This window comes from Rana temporaria, chromosome 4, assembly GCF_905171775.1.
Source record: "Rana temporaria chromosome 4, aRanTem1.1, whole genome shotgun sequence".
Lineage (NCBI taxonomy): Eukaryota > Metazoa > Chordata > Amphibia > Anura > Ranidae > Rana > Rana temporaria.
In genome coordinates, this window is record NC_053492.1 from 170,879,340 (window position 1) to 170,900,607 (window position 21,268).

Sequence of the window (21,268 nt, forward strand, 5' to 3'; positions counted from 1 at the left end):
GCCATATTGTTGGTGTCAGTGGCAGTAATAGTATCTCCCAGCATTTTTGTCAATAGATGGAATAATAAACTCAAGTATTGTCATCAGTGGGCGCAAGAAGAAACCCCAAGTATTTATGTCGATGACTGCAATAATAATTCCCTTGTTGGTGTCAATGACTGCAATAACAACCTCCATGTTCGTTTCAATGACTGCAATAACAACCCCCAGCGATTGTTTTAATAGCAGTGCCTACCTTCCCCCCTAGGGTTGCCACCTCATCCCTTTAAAACCGGACACATATTAATTAACAGGTTCTGTGGCTGATTAAGGTGGTAATTATCCTCACGTAGTGCCTTATCTGCATTAAATTAGCCTCAGAGCCTGTGTAATTAATGTGTGTGGATTTTTAAAGGGATGAGGTGGCAACCCTATCCCCTCCCCCCATGCACTGGTGGTCAATGACAGTGGTCTTTAATGCTGAACTCCAGGCAAAAAAAAAGCTTCCCTTGCTGTGGGGCATATGTGCTCACACTGCAAGGGTTAATTGCTCATTTTTGTCTAGGGGAGAGATGAAGGGAGAATGAGATGTACTTACCTGATCCTCTAATCTTCCCTGCAAAAAAAACAGTTCCTTCAGCTCCTGCACTCCAGTGCTCTAGCAGTCTTTCGTTCTGATGTCATAAAGCCCAGAGCAGGCTCCACAGATCTGCTCTGGATGTGAGGATGCCAGGAACAGTCCACAGCTGGATCACGGGGGAGTACCGTTTGCCGGTGGAGCGGAGGATCGTGTGAGTATAAGGGTTTCTCCTCTCCCCTGGTTAAAACGAGCACTTAATCCTTGCAGAGCAGGCACAACCCCACTGCAAAGAAAAACTTTTTTATTGCTCAGAGTTGAGCTGTAAACCTAATTTTGGTGACTTTTATTAAAGAGCCCTGCATTGGTAGTCAGTGGCAGTATTATTTAAAGGAGTTGTAAAGTCTCATGGTTTTTCACCTTAATGCATTCTATGCATTAAGGTGAAAAAACTTCTGTGCTGCAGCTGCCCCCCAGAGAACCCCCTTTTCTTACCTAAACCCGGTCGTTCCAGCGCTGAGCACAAGCCCACCAGCTAAAGCCACTGTCTCGGGTCCTCATTGGATAGACTGATAGCAGCAGGAGCCATTGGCTTCCGCTGTTGTCAATCAAACCCAGTGACACGGGAGACGGGGCAGGGCCGAGTCCTACTGTCTGTGTCAATGGACGCATCAGAAGGACTCGGAAGTGTACCCGCACAGGTGCCCCATGGAAAGCGTCTCTCTGTGGGGGCACCCAATGAAGTGGAGGGGCCAGGAGCTCTGCCAGGGGACCCCAGAAAAGGAGGATTGTGGCCGCTCTGTTCAAAACCCTTGCACAGAGCAGGTAAGTATAACAAGTTTGTTATTAAAAAAAAAAAACCTTTACAATCACTTTAAGCCTGCCACATTGGTGGTCAGTGGGAGAAGTTTTTATCCCCCCCCCCCATAAGAGTTTATTAGCAGTATTATGTTAAACCACAAAACTGGTGATCAGTAGCAGTATTTTTGGTAACAATTGGTGTTCAGTGACTTGACAATCCAACTTTCTAGTATTCATGGTTATTGGTTATTAGGGCCCCATGTGTGCACGTGAGGTTTTTCATGTGTTTTTTTGGACATTTTTGGTGTGACATGCATGAGGGAAGCCAATTCATTTGCACGTGTTCCAGGAACATGCAGATGTGAATGGAGCTGCACCTGACAATATCTACAATGTTTCAGTGAAGGTTACTAGAAAACAGTAAAGCCCTGTACACACGATCGGTCCATCCGATGAAAACGGTCTGATGGACCGTTTTTATCGGTTAACCGATGAAGCTGACTGATGGTCAGTCGTGCCTACACACCATCGGTTAAAAAAACGATTGTGTCAGAACGCAGTGACGTTAAACACAACGACGTGCTGAAAAAAATGAAGTTCAATGCTTCCAAGCATGCGTCGACTTGATTCTGAGCATGCATGGATTTTTAACCGATGGACGTGCCTACAAACGATCGTTTTTTTTTCTATCGGTTAGGTATCCATCGGTTAAATTTAAAACAAGATTGCTTTTTTTTTAACATATGGATAAATAACCGATGGGGCCCACACACGATCGGTTTGGTCCGATGAAAATCCATCAGACCTTTCTCATCGGTTTGACCGATCGTGTGTACTCGGCATAAGAATTCCAGCACCTGGCACCCTAGCCACAAGCCCAAAGTTGGCAAGCCCAGCCTAGGATGTGGTGGGCCACACATTAATAAGTGTAGCAAAAATGTATAATCAAAGAGAGACTTTCTTGTGACAATATCTAAGTAGCAAATTCTGCAAAAAAGTATAAAAAGAGCAAGAAAAATGCAAATATAATAAACTACGCAGTGCACATGAAAGAGCAGATTTTAACGACTATGTTCATAAATGCTTCCTAGTGTAGACAAGTAAGTTTATGCTCACTATTGGTGTTTACTTTCCTTTTAGCTGGCATTGATTTGTAATCGGACTGTGTCTAGCTTTGTTCCAAACTGCTACATTCTTTGTGTGGATGAATTACCCCACACGACTTTAATCTGCAGCTGATGTAACTATAAAACACATTCTTTTCACAGGAAAGACAAGGGATTGACACAGACATGAGAGTTTGACTCAGAGGGAATTTTTTTTTCATACATTTTACGTACGCAAGCTTGATTATTTGTTGGCCATGTCCTAGCATATCCGGAAATAATTAAAAGCAAACAGCAGGTTGAGTTAACACATGTAAACAATGGATTTGTGTCTTAACTACAGTCTCCAAGAAACTGAAGTTTACTGAAAGTGTGTGGAAAACACTATTAGTTACCCAGTCTGCCTGACAGGCATAAGTAGCAGGTTTATGGAAAATGACGAGCTGCTATCAGATTGCTGGTGGAATCCTCATTGCATTTGGCCTTTTAAGTATTTTTTCAGGGGTCATAGCATTTTTTCCAGTTTTTAGTTACAAGCCTTTATTTATTGGCTGGAGTGTACGGATTGCTTGTCCTATCTGGAATGGAGTGCTGGTAAGAAAACCAATAGCATGTTTATTATTTATTGTCTTTTTTTTTTTCTAAAGTAGCATGCCTTGGTTACTATTTATTTTGCAAATCAAAATACAAATACTGAAGACAATGCTATTATTGAGATTATCCCTAGACCTAAGAAATCGTTTCAGATTATTGTGTGAGTCAATGGATTTTTTCAGAATTTCCTATTATACTATAGGAACATATTTTATTTTTTTACCCGCCTACTATTTTCTAATTAAAAAATGTTTATGCATTGGCTGTTAAGGCCTCATGCACACTGCATGCTTTGGCCATCTCTCCTAGACACCTTTCCTCCTGGCATCGTCTTTGGCTGAAAAAACACTTGATGCTTGTAAACGCGTGCAATGCGTTTATGCGTGTCAAGCGCTTGGGCATTAATTAATTTCATTGCCCAGAATTATAATTTACTTTGGTCATTGCAAAGAATTAACAATCAAGCGCTAAGCGAGCCAAGCATTAACGTGCCTTTTTAATTGTTTAAGCACGTCAAGCATTTTTTCTGCCAAAAAAAAAAAAAAAACCCTGCTGCTCCTGGACGTGCTGGCAGCTTTTTCTGCCTCTAAATGCCTACTTTATGCTAGCATGCATGCATAGGCTAACATGCAGGGGCTAGATGCCCCTAAGAGCAGCGTTATAAACATCCAGTGTGCATGAGGCCTAATACAAAATTCTGTACATACATTATGTGGAATTGACCCCAAGTCTAGAAATGCTTCTTTAACTTTGTGCAAACCTAATGCTGCCCAGACATGAGCAAGTTTGTTGGTGATAATGAAAAAGTGTCCAATAAGAGCAATCTATCAGGAAACAAAATAACTGAGGGATCAGCCTCAGGTGGAGCATACCATTCTCAGCCTCACGTACACAGGTTCCTGGGGCTATACATCGAAAAATGTGAGTGTGTTTCTCAGCCCAGGAGCCACAGGTGTTATGTACAGCCACCTATAGAAATCAATGGCTGCACGTGGGTATACACCTGTATTTGCTTAAACGCATACACATGCATATGAATTTACACCCTTGAATGCAGACAGCCTGCGTCCAGGGCCATACATCCACACACATTTACACAAGTGCTAGCGTATGTCTACATACAGCCATTCATTTCTATGGGTGGCTGTACATAGCACCTAAATGGATAATAAAAATAAATGGTGATCAGCGCAAATTCTTAAAAACGTTAATAACTGCAAAAATATGATAAATAGATATAAAGAAAAACTTCCACTTTTTACAAATGTGAAACAATAATTCTTCCAAAGCAGTGTATAAACAGTCTTCATAAAGTGACAAGTTGCTTCTATGTGATGTGTCAAATAATTCTTCTGTGTAATAACTTGGTGGTGATCCCAATGACATAATGCTCATAGAGCGCTTACCTCAAAGAGGGATAAAATGAGCCTTTTCAATTTGATCAAGTGAGGGCAAAGAGGCGAACTCCTAATCCCACAGGAGCGATGCTCAAAAGAGGAGCTTTCAAAAGCTGGACTTGCAAAGTAAGCTTAGGTCAAATTCTATAAAAGCTCATCATCATAGTTAGTGTATATTCCGTAGTACATTTCTTCATAATCAGCACAACCAGAATCTCAGTGTCAGTGATTGTTATATAGTAAAAAAAAAAACCTCTCCATTACTTCCTAGATAGACCTTGGGACATGACCTGTAACTTCCAGGTGGGGCAGTATACCCACTTTTTATGTTGTATTACCTTTATGTGTATGAGGATTTCAGCTCTTAACTGTCACTCACAATGAGTGAATTAGTTCACACCCATGCGCTTTGCAGATTGCAGAAACGTACTACAGTCTATTTAACATGGTTTCCTATGGTACATGTTTCTAAAAAAACAAAGAACCCGAAGTAAACCCATCGCCAGCCAAAAAAAAAGGGGTCCGCTCCTGCCGTCTGCAAGCTTTGCCGTCTGCCAGTTCTTAAATAACTAAGGGTGGGGTCACCCACTGACATCACCAGGTGACCCCGCCACCTTGTGATATCGTTGGCCCAGCATGCCCCTGGCGGATGATGTCACAAGGGAAAGAGTCATCCGGTTATGTCACCAGGTGGCCTCGCCCCTTAGTTATTTAAGAACTATCAGATGGAGGGAACATTTGGTGGGTGTGGACCATTTGTTTTCTTTTTTTTCGGGTAACTGGTGGTGTCAGGCATTGTGATTGATGATGGATCAGGGGACATTGTTTTTGTTTTTTTCTAATAAAGGAATTGTCAAAAACTGCCTACTATCATTTTTTTTACACTACAGCTTTATTCTTTGGTGAATGAGTAGGAATACTATGTACCCCATACTTATTCACATGGGGGGCGGGATCTGGGGTCCCCTTGTTAAAGGGGGCTTTCAGATTCCGATAAGCCCCCTGCCCACAGACCCCCACAACCAATATCAAGGATTGTGGGGAAGAGGCCCTTGTCCCCATCAACATGGGGAAGAGGCCCTTGTCCCCATCAATATGGAGACATGGTGCTTGGGGGGCTCCCTCAAAGCACCCCCTATGTTGAGGGCACGTGGCTTAGTATGGTTCAGAAGGGGGGTGGGCACTCCCTCTTTCCCTACCTTTCCTGACCTGCCAGGCTGCACTGTTCGGGCAAAAGCTAGAAACTTTCCAGGGTTACAGGAGAAAAATCAAGCCTTTTACCCCAAGATCGGAGGTCCAGACGCCAGAGGGGGCGACTAACCAGAGGGGCGTCAAACAGGTACCAGGATTCCAGAGGTTTTAGTCTGTCCAAAGATTACAGAAGAGGTTGGAGGGGTACACAGTCAACCTTTGTTAGATCATAGAAAGCCAAGGCCCCTGCAGCTCCCTTAGATGCCCAGAAGCCCTTTTGATGCCACGTCTGCCCAGGGGAAGACTGTTGGAGCCAGGCAGCTCAAACTTGCCCAGGTCTGGCAAGATCAGTGGGTGCAGTCCACAGTGGCGCAAGGTCATTATTGGTAGTTCAAACGTCAGCCCTCCAGAATACTCCTTCACCCCCACCAAGACAACCCAATCACCCTGAAGGTAGCTGCTCTTCAGGAGTACATCAACATCTTGTTGCTTCAAGGGGCAATCATATCAGTTCTGACCTTTCAAAGGTTTACAGACTTTTACTTACCACTCTTCCTGGTCCAGAAAAATGGGGGGCTTCAGATCAGTGATCGACCTTAAGAAGCTGAACAAATTTGTCCAGGTAGTCTCTCCATACCATAATCCAGATAATTCAACCAAAAGACTGAATAATTTTGGTGGACTTACAGGATGCCTACCTGCATGTCCCTATTCTTCAGTCATACCAACAGTTCCTCAGGTTCGCAGTGGGGAACAGGCATTACCAATTTGTCTGCCTTCCCTTCGGCCTATCAACTTCTCCTCAAACCTTCAACAAGGTTCTTATTGCAGTCTTGGCCCCACTAAGGGAGAAAGGGTTTAGAGTCCATCATTTCTTGGACAACATCATCCTCCTGGCCCAGGACCAAGACCTTTTGCAGACGCAAAAGGAGCTCATGCTGTCCACCTTAAGGACATTTGGCTGGATAGTCAACTATCAAAAAAGCCAGCTGAAACCTACACAGAATATGGTCTACTTAGGAGCCCAGTTCAATACTCAGACAGCCACAGTTTTTTTGCCTCTTCAGAAATTCCCCAAAATCATCTATAAGTTCCAACAGACAATGGTTGCACCAGTGATGTCAGCATCCCAGTGCATGAGTCTTCTTGGGACGATGGCTTCATGTATCCTAATGATCCCCTGGGCTCACTGGAGACTTAACATTTTCAACAGGGCTTCCTGATACAGTGTAAGAAGGTTTGTTTAGCTTAGCCAATCATGATCACCAGCCAGATATGCCAGAGTCTCTGGTGGTGATTGAGACAAGAAACGATAGTACAGCATCATCCATTAGGGCCGCAGCCATGTTTCACTGTTACCACAGATGCCAGCACAGCAGGGTGGGATGCCACCTGCGAGCAACTCAAGATCCAGGGCAGATGGGAATTTCCCACTCAGGGCCTAGTTTCCAATATTCTGGAATATCGAGCAGCATTCATGGCGTTAGCCACCTTGTTACCTGACATACAGGGTAGCCCAGTACTGCTCCGTCTGGAGAACACTGCAGCAGGCAGCAATGTCCTATATAAAGTGACAAGGCCAATCCCTCTTGAGAGAGGTGAAACCAATCATGACATTGGCACAACAATATCTCCCAGATTTGAGGGCCATATATCTTCCAGGTTGTCAGAATTTGGAAGCGGAGTAAATTTAAGGATCCCAACGAATGGTCCCTTCACCCCAAAGTGTTCAAACAGATCTCCAATGAGTGGGGCATCCGCAATGGATCTCTTTGCCTCATCAACCAACTAGGTGAGCCGGTTACCCTTATCCATTAGCGGGGGGGACAGACGCACAGCTGGCCTATGCCTTTTCTCTAATTCTGAAATTCCTGAAGAGATTGTTGGCAGAGAATCTGACAGTCGTCACAGTATTACCTTACTGGCCTCACCAACCATGGTTCTCTCTGGCAATGGATCTAAGCGTGTGCCCATCGATCACTCTGCCGGTGACTCCTCATCTTATGTCACAAGGAGATATCTACAGAGATTGAAAGGCAGGGCTTACAATAGTTAGGATGTTCTCCTGAGGGTTTTAGGACTTTACAGAATTCCAGAAAGGGGTCAACCAATGCCATCTACTCCAGAATATGGGATTGATTCACAAGCTTTGAAGCCGGACGTCAGTTCGACCCTAGTGACCCGAAGGTGTCTCAAATCCTGTCTTTCCTGCAATCCGGATTGGATTTGGGGCTCAGCCTAAGTTCACTTAAGGTGCAGATTTCAGCCATGTCGGATTTTACCCCGAAAAAATAGGCAGCAAACCTGATGGTGGAACGCTTCATGAGAGCAGTACTTAGAATACGCCCTCCCAAGAGAAATATTCTCCCTCAATGGAACCTGGCAGTAGTCCTCAATTTTCTAGCAAACCCTCCTTGTGCTCCGACAGAAGACTGTTCACTATGGGATATCACCTTAAAAACGGCATTACTAATAGCTATAACTTCAGGGGGAAGAGTGTCGGAACTCCAAGCATTGGGGGCAACCAAACCTTATACCATGTTCTTCACAGAAAGGGTTGTGCTGAGACCATTGGATCACTTTTCCCAAAAGCGGCATCAATATTTCACCTCAGCCTTCCCAGCAGAAGCAGATGCTGACCTGCATGGGTTGGACATTCCAAAGGTCTTCAAAGCCTATCTCTAGGCTACTTCTTTAGTCAAACATTCTGATAGACTTTTCATTATACCTTCTGGAAAATTTAAAGCAAAAGCGGCCTCGGCCAGAACCATCTCGGCCTGGATAGCAAAAACTATTCACCGGGCATATAGAGCGGCCAGGAAGGACCCTCCGGAGGTGGTTAGAGCTCACTCAACCAGGATGATGTCTTCTTCTTCTTGGGCAGCATGGGCAGGAGTGTCTCTGGAGACCGTCTGCAAAGCGGCTAGCTGGTCATCCCATCATTTGTCTTGAAACACTACAGGGTGGATCGAGCAGCTCTTACTAGAGTAGAGTTTGGGAGGAAAACGATCCAAACTTCTATAATTATTGTTAAACAAAGACTAAGTTTGCAGCATTAAACCTTCCCTCTCAAAAGCTCATTATTTATCATATGTATGTTGCCATGTTGGTGTCAGGAAAATGGAAAATGTAATCAATTACTTACCGTAATTTTCCTTTACTGACGCCAATACATGGAAGAAAACGCACCGTCCCTCTGATCTTTGTGCTTTATACAGAGAATGGGGAAGGTAGCTCTCAGTCAGACTTTTATAGAGCTAAACAGGTCCTGTGGGTGAATATAGGGGCAGAACTATATCATATGTATGCTGCTATATATTGGCATCAGAAAAGGAAATTGCGATAAGTATTTGATACAATTTTCCATTTTTGTGTGGATTGAAGCAGCTTTGGAAGCCATAATCTCTAAAACCTGGTTCACACCGGTGCGATTTGTCATGCAATTTTTATAGTTCAGAATTGTATGATAAGCTTTTCTCCATTGCTGGATATGGAACCACTCAAATCGTTGCAAATCAAGTCACAGCAACTTTGAAAAAGGCTCCTGTACTACTTTTTAGAGATTTCATTGCAACTTGCATAGACTTCTATTAAAGGAAGTTGCAAGCTGCAATGAAATCTGAGGTGCAAATCACACTGATCCAAAGCTTTGAAATCACGCTGAAGTAGCATGCTGGGGAAATCTTTCAATTGTGACACTAGTTCTGGTGAACTGGGGGTCCCCAAGGGATTCCATTAATTTCTTTTTATTAATGGCTGAGAATGTGACTCAATTGAGCCAATGACCAGGTACATGCAAAAATCTGCATGTGTTCCACAGGTGTTTGCTTGCGTCAAACAAGTGGCCTGTAATTGCAAGCTATCAGCTCTACTCAATCAATACCTGACTTCACAAATGCTCTCTTTGCTAAATGGGTACAAATTAACTGAAATGAACTCCAAAATCCTGGGTATAGCCTTCAGTAAAGCCTGTTACTTATGGCTTAATTTTTTTGTGCAACAACATCGGGCTGAACGGAAAAAAACTAACAGCTCAGGTCAGAGCCACTGTACTAACAATCCAATGTTAGTACAGCTATCTCCCCTGCTATTCTACTGTGTTCTGACAGGGTGACGGCCCCCCTCCCCTGCCAGAACACTCTGGTCAAAGCTTGAGAGTGCTGATTGGGAGCCGGTCATGCCCCTTCGACAGAAGCCAGACCGACATTTGGCCGCTGTGTACGGGGCTTAAAGTGGAAGTCCATGCAAAAACTAAAATCCCTGCATCTATAGCCACCAGAATTGTAACACTTACCTCTCTAGCCATGTAATAGAAAAAATGAGTATACATACCTCCATTCCTTCGCTGTGGAGGCGGGTACAGAGGAAATGGATGACAACGGAAGCCCCATAGCAAGTCTATATGTGACATCACTTCCCATTCATTTCACAGCTATTGTCAATCTTGTCCTTTGCAGAGCTTTTGCCGCTGGAGATCGGTCGGATCGGGTTCAAAAAAGGTATTTTTACACATTTTTTCATTACAAGGCTAGAGAGGTTAGTGTTAGATCGGTGGTTTCTATAGACACAGGGATTTTTAGGAAGCGGATCGTAAGTCCCGAATTTCCGAGAGGAGAAGCGACCTTATTGGCCAGTAGGGAGGAAGCCACCCAATCCCACCTGGGAAGCTGCCTTGGAGTAGAAGCAGGGGGGAAGTCACCCATACTGCCCGTGAAGTCGCCCATGCTGCCATGGAGTAGAAGCAAGGAGGAAGCCGCCCATGCTGCCCATGAAGCCGCCAATGCCACCTAGACGAAGGGGGGAGCCGCCCATGCCACCCGTAAAGCCGCCAATGCCGCGTGATAGGAGTGATGGTCAAGTGTCCACAAACCTTTGGCTATATACTGTATAACTATGCCACCTATACCAAATTCTATTATAAACTTGATGACCCCCACATATAAAACTAAATTATTTCAGTTATATTGAGTGATTGAGTTTTTACAATTAAATGATTGTGGAGAGTCTGCTTTTGCTTGGGTGCCATACAGTTTATGTCAGGTGTAATTATTAAGCTGCTAACTTGCTAACGCTCGATTGCGTGTCTGCGTTTCATTTATTTGGATTTCCTCTCACTCTTGTTTTCATCTATCATGACCACGTGTTTTTGTCTATCACAATCAGTACCAAGAGCATCTTTTTCACTTTGTAATCCCAAAGCAGTTCTAAATAGTTGATAATAATACTCATTATACTCAGTTACTTGTTTAAAAACACTGCATAACATTACTAGAGAGCAAAAGTTACTGCACCTAGCTTTGACTGATATCTTGGGGTGTACTAATTTCAAAGATACTGCATGTATTTTTATTCATTCAGTGCTCCTGTAAATCAGCACATTCCTCACATTTCTATATTTACTGAGCTATAAAGATACAATTTATTATTGGAAACGACAGAACATTTCTAAGAAAAATAGGAGAGATCCTACGTACAATTTAGAAGTACTAAACCAGGGGTGTCTGATCTGCAGCCCAAGGCCTGCATGTGGCCCAAGACGACTGTAAATGGGACCCAATACAAAGTCATAAACTTACTAAAACATTTTGATTTTTTGGGGAATTTTGGGGAAAAAATGCATTTATACTAACACATGCGGCTGAAGAAAAATAAAATGTTATTGAACTTGTCAAATATCACACTCATTTTTTGTTGCCCTCTTTTACTTTATAATAAAAAATATTACAAAAAAGGAATTTTTATTACTGCATATCAGGTTGTGCACAATAAACCAAAATAAACAAAACAATTTTAATTCTGCTCAAATCTACTACTACTACTAGAAAATTTTAATTAGCACTTGCTATTATGGAGTGGTGCAATGTGATAAAAGAGAGAACCATGATGCAAATTTAGATGGTAAACATGGGCCAAAAAAAGAGATGCTTTGCGGTCGGTGCTATGTGCAATGGCAGGCTGCATTTTCTTTATTTTTTTTCAATGGGAAACCATTGACTGGGATAAGGGAAGGGCTGTAAATGTTATTTTTTGTCGCACCCTCACAGACCTCCTCAAACCCATCCAGGTTAAGAACCCCTGATCTAGAGTTTATCCCACAGAGATTATAATACTCCAGGGAGCAACTGTATTGTGACTGTATTAGGCTGCATTGATAAATGTAGTGTTCTGTACTGATTTATAGTAGGGAAAGGATACTAAGCGCCCAGAGGCGATTCAGTTTGCTTGTGTTGCGCTCAGGGTTGGACTGGGACAAAAATTTGGCCCTGGACTTCATCCCGACTGGCCCACTTTAATTTTGCAAACGCGCACAAAAACGTGTGAAGAGGTGAAGTGGGAGGGCTAATGTCATGCAGGAACATTGCTACAGCCTCATTGGCTGGAATTTTAGAAGCCGCATTGCTGCACAGCCATTGGCTGCCTTTCAGCAATGCAACAGTGCTGAGGCTGAGTTGGGTTGTGCACTTCGAAGTGATGTGATGGGCAGTGCAGATGACAGATCTCTCCCATGCTTGCCGGACATGGCCAACCCTGATGGCCACCCAAGTCCCCCCCTCACTGTCCATTAGCCGTTCTGCTTTATTTCTATGATAGGCAGTACACAGTGGTGACTCTAGGAACAATATATATGGGAGACACATGCGATACCACAGTCAAAGAAGAAAAACCTTGGCTAAAAATGTGGCCACACACAAGGACAAAACGGGGCTAAACTTTAACTATAGCAAGCCATTCTAGATCTAAGCTAAATGAATAAGGCCCTCACCATTACAAATTGTCAGCATTGTCAAACTGAACTCCCTATAATGTGTGGACCCCTCATTCAGCTGCTATAAATCTCAATGTATATACAGTACCTTCAATAATGATACATTAAATATCATGAATAGAAGTCTCCCTGAAAAGTTCCACAGAAATATCCTTCCACATCCACCAAGAATCAGTTTAGCAGCATCCCATCAATAAAATGTACATATCACCCAGCACTGGGCATATAAGGTGCTCTCATGTCAGTGTACATATCACCCAGCACTGGGCATATAAGGTGCTCTCATGTCAGTGTACATATCACCCAGCACTGGGCATATAAGGTGCTCTCATGTCAGTGTACATATCACCTAGCACTGGGCATATAAGGTGCTCTCATGTCAGTGTACACATCACCCAGCACTGGGCATATAAGGTGCTCTCATGTCAGTGTACACATCACCCAGCACTGGGCATATAAGGTGCTCTCATGTCAGTGTACATATCACCTAGCACTGGGCATATAAGGTGCTCTCATGTCAGTGTACACATCACCCAGCACTGGGCATATATGGTGCTCTAATGTCAGTGTACACATCACCCAGCACTGGGCATATATGGTGCTCTCATGTCAGTGTACACATCACCCAGCACTGGGCATATATGGTGCTCTAATGTCAGTGTACACATCACCCAGCACTGGGCATATAAGGTGCTCTCATGTCAGTGTACACATCACCCAGCACTGGGCATATAAGGTGCTCTCATGTCAGTGTACACATCACCCAGCACTGGGCATATAAGGTGCTCTCATGTCAGTGTACACATCACCCAGCACTGGGCATATAAGGTGCTCTCATGTCAGTGTACACATCACCCAGCACTGGGCATATAAGGTGCTCTCATGTCAGTGTACATGGTCTGAGGGAAATAAAATGAGTACATACTAATACCGCTCTTATTAGACTTGTCAGTAGAAAGCAGATACTTTATTCCTGTTCTTATATCAATTTACTGCAACCTAACATGACAGCATGGAGTAATAGATCATTGGAGAAATAAATAGCTTAAACATATAGCACATCCATAGATAGCCAGGCAATGCTGTTTGTGACTTGACTAAAGTCCCGACGTGTTTCTTATCAATGGCATAAGATACTGCGGCTCTACTATAGTGATAAAATAATGTTATCTCTCCACATTCTGAATACTGACCCCCAGGTAATGATTCTGGACACTCAGATCAGCCACACCAGAGCACGAAGTTAAAGCGCAATACAGCAAAACTTGCAAACTAAGATAAGGGGAGAGAGAAGCTGCCAAAGACTCTAATCTTAAATCAGAGGTACAAATTAACCCCTTCAGTCACTATGGAGGGTAACTGACTGCACTTTTACTAAGTTAACCCCTAAGGAATCACAGCTTTCAGAACTCGTTTTGTTTAATATTACAGAGCTTACCACTAAAGCCGATCCTCACACTCTTCAATGATCTATTACCTTGTACATTGATGTCATCTGATGTTGCTGATGTCCTCTCCGGCTCACTTGTCATATTTCCCGCTGCTTTCTGTTTGTTTCCCCATTGGCCAATACTGTGCTGTAGTTTGGGAGCTAGTATGGGCATGCCTGAAGTCACCTGACATAGTGACAGCTGCCTACAGATCCCGAACACCAACAGTAGCAGGGAAAACAGCAGTGGGGACACAACAGGCATAGGAAGTTCTGCTCTCCCTCTTGGCTCACTCAGTCAGCACTCAGGCAGTGCGGAAAAGTCAGGCACAGGCAGCAGAAGAAGAGGATCACACACAGCACTCCCTCTCTGAGAGCATATCACCGAACCAAGAGGAGCAGGTGGGTGGAGCTAAGCACTCGGCGCGGAGGAGGAGAAAGTTAAGTCCTGCTCTGCTGTGAATGCCGGGCCGCCTCAGCCTCCTTCTGTGTCTGTGTGCCTGACGTCACTGGTTGTCAGACGCTAAGCGGCAGGTGTGGCTAGCAACCAGCTAGGAAATCTAGCTTGAGACACCCAATTTGTGCCTGTATCAGCTCCACGGTGGCCGGGTGAAGATGCGGGGCTGTGGGTATCCGTTACAAAAAAAAATAAAAAATAAATAAGAGGCATTTCTGTTACTGAAACTGGCCCACAGAGCCATCGGCCCACCGGGAATCTCCCGGTAGTCCCATGGCCAGTCCATCACTGGTTGCGCTATATAAGTTTCTCACTCACTCACTCACTCATAAAGTATGTTAGCAGGTATTAAAAAAACATTATTTAGACGTATTTATTTTATCATATTGACATTCCTCCGTTTTACATTTACAGTAGTTCTGTTTTTGTAACTTTTTACCTGTTAGAGTAATGTTGACAAAAAACAAACCCAGCTCCCAAAAAATCTATAACTTCCTTACCAAGTTTCCTTGTAAGGCCCCTTCCACACGGGGACGGATTCACTTGCAGCGGTCCGCCAGCTCAGCGGGAGATCTCTCTGCTGATCCGGTGGATGAAAGGTCCCTCTCTGCTCACTGATCAGGGAGGGGCTTGTCCAGCGCCGCTGTCTCCTATGGAGAGATCGGATGAAAACGGACAGCATGTCCGTTTTCATCAGATCTCACCCGTTCGGATCCACCATGGACGGATGGCGACGTATCATCATCCGTCGGATTTTAGCAGACCAGACCGGGTCGGATGGCAGCGGACATGTCACCGTTGACATCTGATGCTCCATAGAGATGTATGGAGCGGCCGTTCAGGTCCGCTGAAAAAACTGACAGGGGCCTTAAAGATGTTAATATAGCAAACCCCCAAGGCTCATACAACCAAACCATACCACACCATTCTGGGTCCTACTCAGTGGAGGCTGGTGCTCAAAATTTTTGGGGCGGCACAAACAAACGAAAAAAACAAACAATTGCAGCCTCACTGTGCCCATCAAACGCAGCTACTGTGCCCATCAATTGCAGCCACTGTGCCCATAAAACGCAGCCACTGTGTCCATCAAAGGCAACCACTGTGCCCATCAAACGCAGCCACTGTTCCCATCAAAGGCAGCCACTGTGCCCATCAAAGGCAGCCACTGTGCCATCAATTGTCACCACTGTGCCCATCAATCGTCACCACTGTGCTATGCCATCAAACGCAGCCACTGTGCCATCAATTGTTGCCACTGTGCCCATTAATTGTCACCACTGTGCCATGCCATCAAATGCAGCCACTGTGCCATCAATTGTCATCACTGTGCCATGCCATCAAACGCAGCCACTGTGCCATCATTTATCGCCACTGTGCCCATCAATTGTCACCACTGTGCCATGCCATCAAACGCAGCCACTGTGCCCTCAATTGTCGCCACTGTGCCCATTAATTGTCACCACTGTGCCATGCCATCAAACGCAGTCACTGTGCCATTAATCATCGCCACTATGCCATCAATTGTCACCACCGTGCCATCAATTGTCGCAAACTGTGTTCATCAATTGTCACCACTGTGCCATGCCAAATGCAGCCACTGTGCCATCAAATGCAGCCACTGTGCCATGCCATCAAACGCAGCCACTGTGCCATCAATTGTTACCACTGTACCATCAGATGTCGCCACTGTGCCATCAATTGTCACCACTGTGCCATGCCAAACGCAGCCACTGTGCCCATCAATTGTCGCCACTGTGCCTATTAATTGTCGCCACTGTGCCCTGTAAAATGTTGCCAGATTGCCCCCCCACCCCCCGCCCGGCACTTACCTTTCTGGGGTTAGCCATCCTCCTTCCACCGTCCCTCGATGTCTTCTTCCGCCCTCGATGACGCTTCGGCCATGTATTGTATTCAATGGCGGTGCAGGAGCGAGAGGGGGCGGCGCTCCTGCGCCCTCTATGGACACACCGCCACTGGTCCTGCTTCAGATGTGGGGCCATAGAAAATGGTATGGTTCGTTTAGGGCATAGATACTGTCTTCACACAATACATTCCACTGATTGGTGGACACACTAGCCATTTTTTCTAAACCATGTATGGCCCCTGTCGGTCCGATTTGCAGTGGAAATGCTCACCAGAATAGACCGGACCATTCTAGCCGTTCCAAACTGTACCGACCCGAACCGATCCGCTCAGTGGAAACGAGGCATAAGTACACTAGCCCATAATGATCAGCTAACACGACATGCAAACCTGCCAAGGGTTCTTGTTGAACTGTGAAATAAACATTTACCTACTAAACTATGTTTCCACTGGCACTAATATAATAGAAAGGAGGTGTTACTCATAGTAACAATATTAGGTTTTAATTTTTCAGCTTGCATTTCTAACTACCACAAAATATGTGGGCAATGTCAATAATAGGCTTATTGCTTTATGGCTTGATAAGGTTTTATACAAGCATTAAAAACAAAAAACATGTACAGTTGCAATAAAAAGTATGTGAACCCTTTTGGAATGATATGGATTTCTGCACAAATTGGAAATAACATGTTATCTGATCTTCATCTAAGTCACAACAATCGACACTCACAGTCTGCTTAAACTAATAACACACAAAGAATTAAATGTTACCATGTTTTTATTGAACACACCATGTAAACATTCACAGTGCAGGTGAAAAAAGTATGTGAACCCCTAGACTAATGACATCTCCAAGAGCTAATTGGAGTGAGGTGTCAGCCAACTGGAGTCCAATCAATGAGATGAGATTGGAGGTGTTGGTTACAGCTGCCCTGCCCTATAAAAAACACACACCAGTTCTGGGTTTGATTTTCACAGGGAGTATTGCCTGATGTGAATGATGCCTTACACAAAAGAGCTCTCAGAAGACTTACGATTAAGAATTGTTGACTTGCATAAAGCTGGAAAGGGTTATAAAAGTATCTCCAAAAGCCTTGCTGTTCATCAGTCCACAGTAAGACAGATTGTCTATAAATGGATAAAGTTCAGCACTGCTGCTACTCTTCCTAGGAGTGACCGTCCTGTAAAGATGACTGCAAGAGCACAGCGCAGACTGCTCAATGAGGTGAAGAAGTGTCAGCTAAAGACTTACAAAAGTCTCAAGGCATATGCTAACATCCCTGTTAGCAAATCTACGATACGTAAAGCACTAAACAAGAATGGATTTCATGGGAGGATACCACAGAGGAAGCCACTGCTGTCCAAAAAAAATTGCTGCACGTTTACAGTTTGCACAAGAGCACCTGGATGTTCCACAGCAGTACTAGCAAAATATTCTGTGGACAGATGAAACCAAAGTTGAGTTGTTTGGAAGAGACACACAACACTATGTGTGGAGAAAAAGAGGCACAGCACACCAACATCAAAACCTCATCCCAACTGTGAAGTATGGTGGTGGGGCATCATGGTTTGGGGCTGCTATGCTGCGTCAGGGCCTGGGCGGATTGCTATCATCGAAGAAAAAATGAAAAATTCCCAAGTTTATCAAGACATTTTGCAGGAGAACTTAAAACCATCTGTCAGCTGAAGTTTAACAGAAGATGGGTGTTGCAACAGGACAACGACCCAAAGCATAGAAGTAAATAAACAACAGAATGGCTTAAACAGAAGAAAATAAGCCTTCTGGAGTGGCCCAGTCAGAGTCCTGACCTCAACCCGATTGAGATGCTGTGGCATGACCTCAAGAAAGCGATTCACACCAGACAACCCAAGAATATTGCTGAACTGAAACAGTTCTGTGAAGAGGAATTGTCAAGAATTACTCCTGACCGTTGTGCACGTCTGATCTGCAACTACAGGAAACGTCTGGTTGAAGTTATTGCTGCCAAAGGAGCTTCAACCAGTTATTAAATCCAAGGGTTCACATACTTTTTCCACCTGCACTGTGAATGTTTACATGGTGTGTTCAATAAAAACATGGTAACATTTAATTCTTTGTGTGTTATTAGATTAAGCAGACTGTGCTTGTCTATTGGTATATGTGGGGTTGGGTGCGCTATAAATATAAGTATGTCTAACTTATATACAAGTTAGAAAAACAACAGATATATAAAATGACTACATTAAAAAGAACAGAGGGAAAACGAATATTCCAGAGACAGAATCAGTTTGGAGAGGGAGAGCGAGTGGGGCGCCTATTATCTCTGCTTATTAGAACTAATTCCCCCCCCTCCACTGTTACAGCAGTTAAGTTAGCAAGTGGGGAAACTTCCACCGATAAAACTGTGATATTAAACACCTTTTAGAGAATTCTACGTATCCCTTTATGGCTCCAAGAGGAGGGAGGGGACCGAAGGACCGGGAATTTTTTTCCAGGGAATGTCTGTCCCGACCCTGTCGGAGGAAGATAACATTGATATGGAGGCGCCAATCACTCTAGGTGAATTAAAACAGGCAGTGGCGGGGATGTCAACTCAAAAGTCACCTGGCCCAGACGGGTTGCCCTTAGAGATCTATAAAAGATATGGGGATATTCTGTTACCAGAACTCCTCAAGACATTAAATTGGGCATTGACTCATGGAACACTCCCCACCTCTATGATAGAAGCCACCATTATTGTCTTACACAAGGAGGGGAAGGATCCAACTGAGGCCTCATCGTATCGTCCCATCTCACTCCTATGTACTGACGCCAAGATCTTGGCTAAAGTATTAGCAACTCGTCTTAACCGGAATATCCAAGCGCTCATACATCCTGACCAATCTGGCTTCATCCCTAATAGGTCAACCAGTATTAATATCAGGAGACTGTTCCTGAATATGCAAATTCCAACAGAGGGGGTGGGTTCCAGAGCTGTTTTAGCCTTGGATGCTGCCAAGGCTTTTGACAGTCTGGAATGGGACTACCTATGGAAGGTCCTAGAGAAATTCGGGTTTGGCCCCAGGTTTATTAGTTGGGTGAAGCTGTTATATAACCAGCCAAGAGCAAAAATTAAAATCAACAACGAATTTTCAGAAATTTTCCAACTAGAGAGAGGAACTCGACAAGGTTGTCCCCTTTCCCCCCTTCTGTTCGCGCTGGCGATGGAACCATTGGCCATTAAAATCAGAAAATCAGAAGATATACAGGGGTTCCGTAGACTAACCATAGAGGATAAGATCGCACTGTTTGCGGACGACGTCCTTTTTTTTCTGGGAGACACCGAAACCTCGTTAAAAAATGTGATCAAAACGGTGGGTGAGTTTGGGCTATGTTCTGGGCTGGTCATTAATTGGGAAAAGTCAGCACTACTGCCAATTGATCCCCTTGGTGTCCAGATACCCCACGGAATTCCTCAGTTAAAAGTAGTAGCTATGATGAAATACCTCGGGATATGGATCACGAGGGACATCAATAGCTTTGTTTCAAATAACTTAATTCCCCTCTTGTCCAAATGGGAACATAAAAGAGACATCTGGTGTAGACTACCATTATCCATAGCGGGGCGATGTAATTTAATAAAGATGCTATGGCTGCCCCAGCTACTCTATATCCTCCATAACTCCCCAGTCTGGATAGATCAAAAATGGTTCAAAAGGATAGAATCCATCTTTAGAGAGTTAATTTGGAAGAAGGGACAAGCCAGGATTTGTCTCCAGACCATGCAGTTACCAGCTAAAGAGGGGGGAATGGCAGTACCTCACCCGAAAACATACTTCTTAGCTTCGCAGCTACAACATCTTGCGAATTGCGGATTGGAGGGAGACGGGAATCCCGGTACATTGATGCTAATAGGGGCACCACATAGGACAATATTGGAGGCACTCGAGGCTGGTTCGTTTATTCATAAATGTCCAACTATAAAACTTATCCTTAAAGTATGGCAAACAACAAAAGCACTGATGGGCTATAAGGGAATAACAACGTTTGCCCCTCTCTGGTGCAATCAAAACTTAAGGGAATTAAAAGATATTGAGAGATGTAAGGAATGGGAGAGACAAGGGATAAACCGTTTAAATCAATTGTATGATGGAGAACATATGAAATCCTTTGCAGACTTGCGACAGGAATTCAATATAGCAAATAAAACATTTTACAGATACCTCCAGATCCGGCACGGCATCCAAGCCCAGTTTGGGTCACAACCCATTGTATGGTCCTCGGCCCCTACCCTCCTGAAAATAATCTCTTCAAAAACAACTAAAGGCCTGATCTCCGAATTGTATTCCAGAATAGGAGCTAAAACAATAAGTAGGGCAGGCCCCATTAAGAGCAGGATAGGGTGGGAGAGAGACTTAGGGCAAATGACCACGGAACAGTGGAGTGCGATCTTGAGGAGGGGGGTACTGGTTTCGATCTCTCCATCTCAGAAAGTATCACACTTGTTCCTCTTGCATAGAGTATACTACACCCCCAGGAGAATGTTCAATCTTGGGTGGAGAAGTACTGACGAATGTCCATGGTGCAGAGCGACAGGCAATCTTATCCACATGATGTGGAAATGCCCTAAGCTATTCAGATACTGGGAGGAGGTGATAGACATAATAAATAAAACTTTTAAAACTAATTTGGAAGCTGAGTCTAAGACATGCCTATTAGGCAGTATTGAGGAGGATAGAGTGCCTGCTGGTGCCCTTGAGGTGGTGCTGAGATGCCTCTTCCAGGCAAGGAAGTTAATTGCGTGGAGGTGGCAGGCCCAGACTCCACCCACTGTCAAATCTTGGGTTGAAACCATTAACACAATGATCTGGAGCGAGAGAGTGACACTCACTAGACAGGGCAATTATAGAAAGTTTGTGAGGATGTGGAAACCTTGGCTAGACATAACAGGATGTTCTATATAAGAAGATGTCGTCTTTCAAATTTAATATATACTTTAACCCGCTATCGGACATCCCTTTATGGGGAGGATTAATCTAATGAAGCAAATTAACTTAAAAAACCGGTCCATGGTGTGATGGGAGGGTGGATGGGTGGGCGAGGGGTGTAGGTGTGGTTGGGGGGGGGGGTGAACACAAGGGAAGACAAT

The 21,268-nt window shown here is 44.2% G+C and overlaps 1 protein-coding gene across 1 annotated transcript in view; it reads left to right on the plus strand.

Moving 5' to 3' along the window:
* Positions 1-2,736: 2,736 nt before the first annotated feature.
* The window catches only part of TMEM212 (transmembrane protein 212), a 53,041-nt gene continuing 34,509 nt past the window's right edge, over positions 2,737-21,268 (plus strand). Inside the window, exon 1 of the mRNA XM_040349375.1 lies at positions 2,737-3,057. Within this exon, the coding sequence (XP_040205309.1) occupies positions 2,899-3,057 (159 nt within the window). The 5' untranslated portion in view covers positions 2,737-2,898. The remainder of the gene's footprint in view (positions 3,058-21,268) is intronic.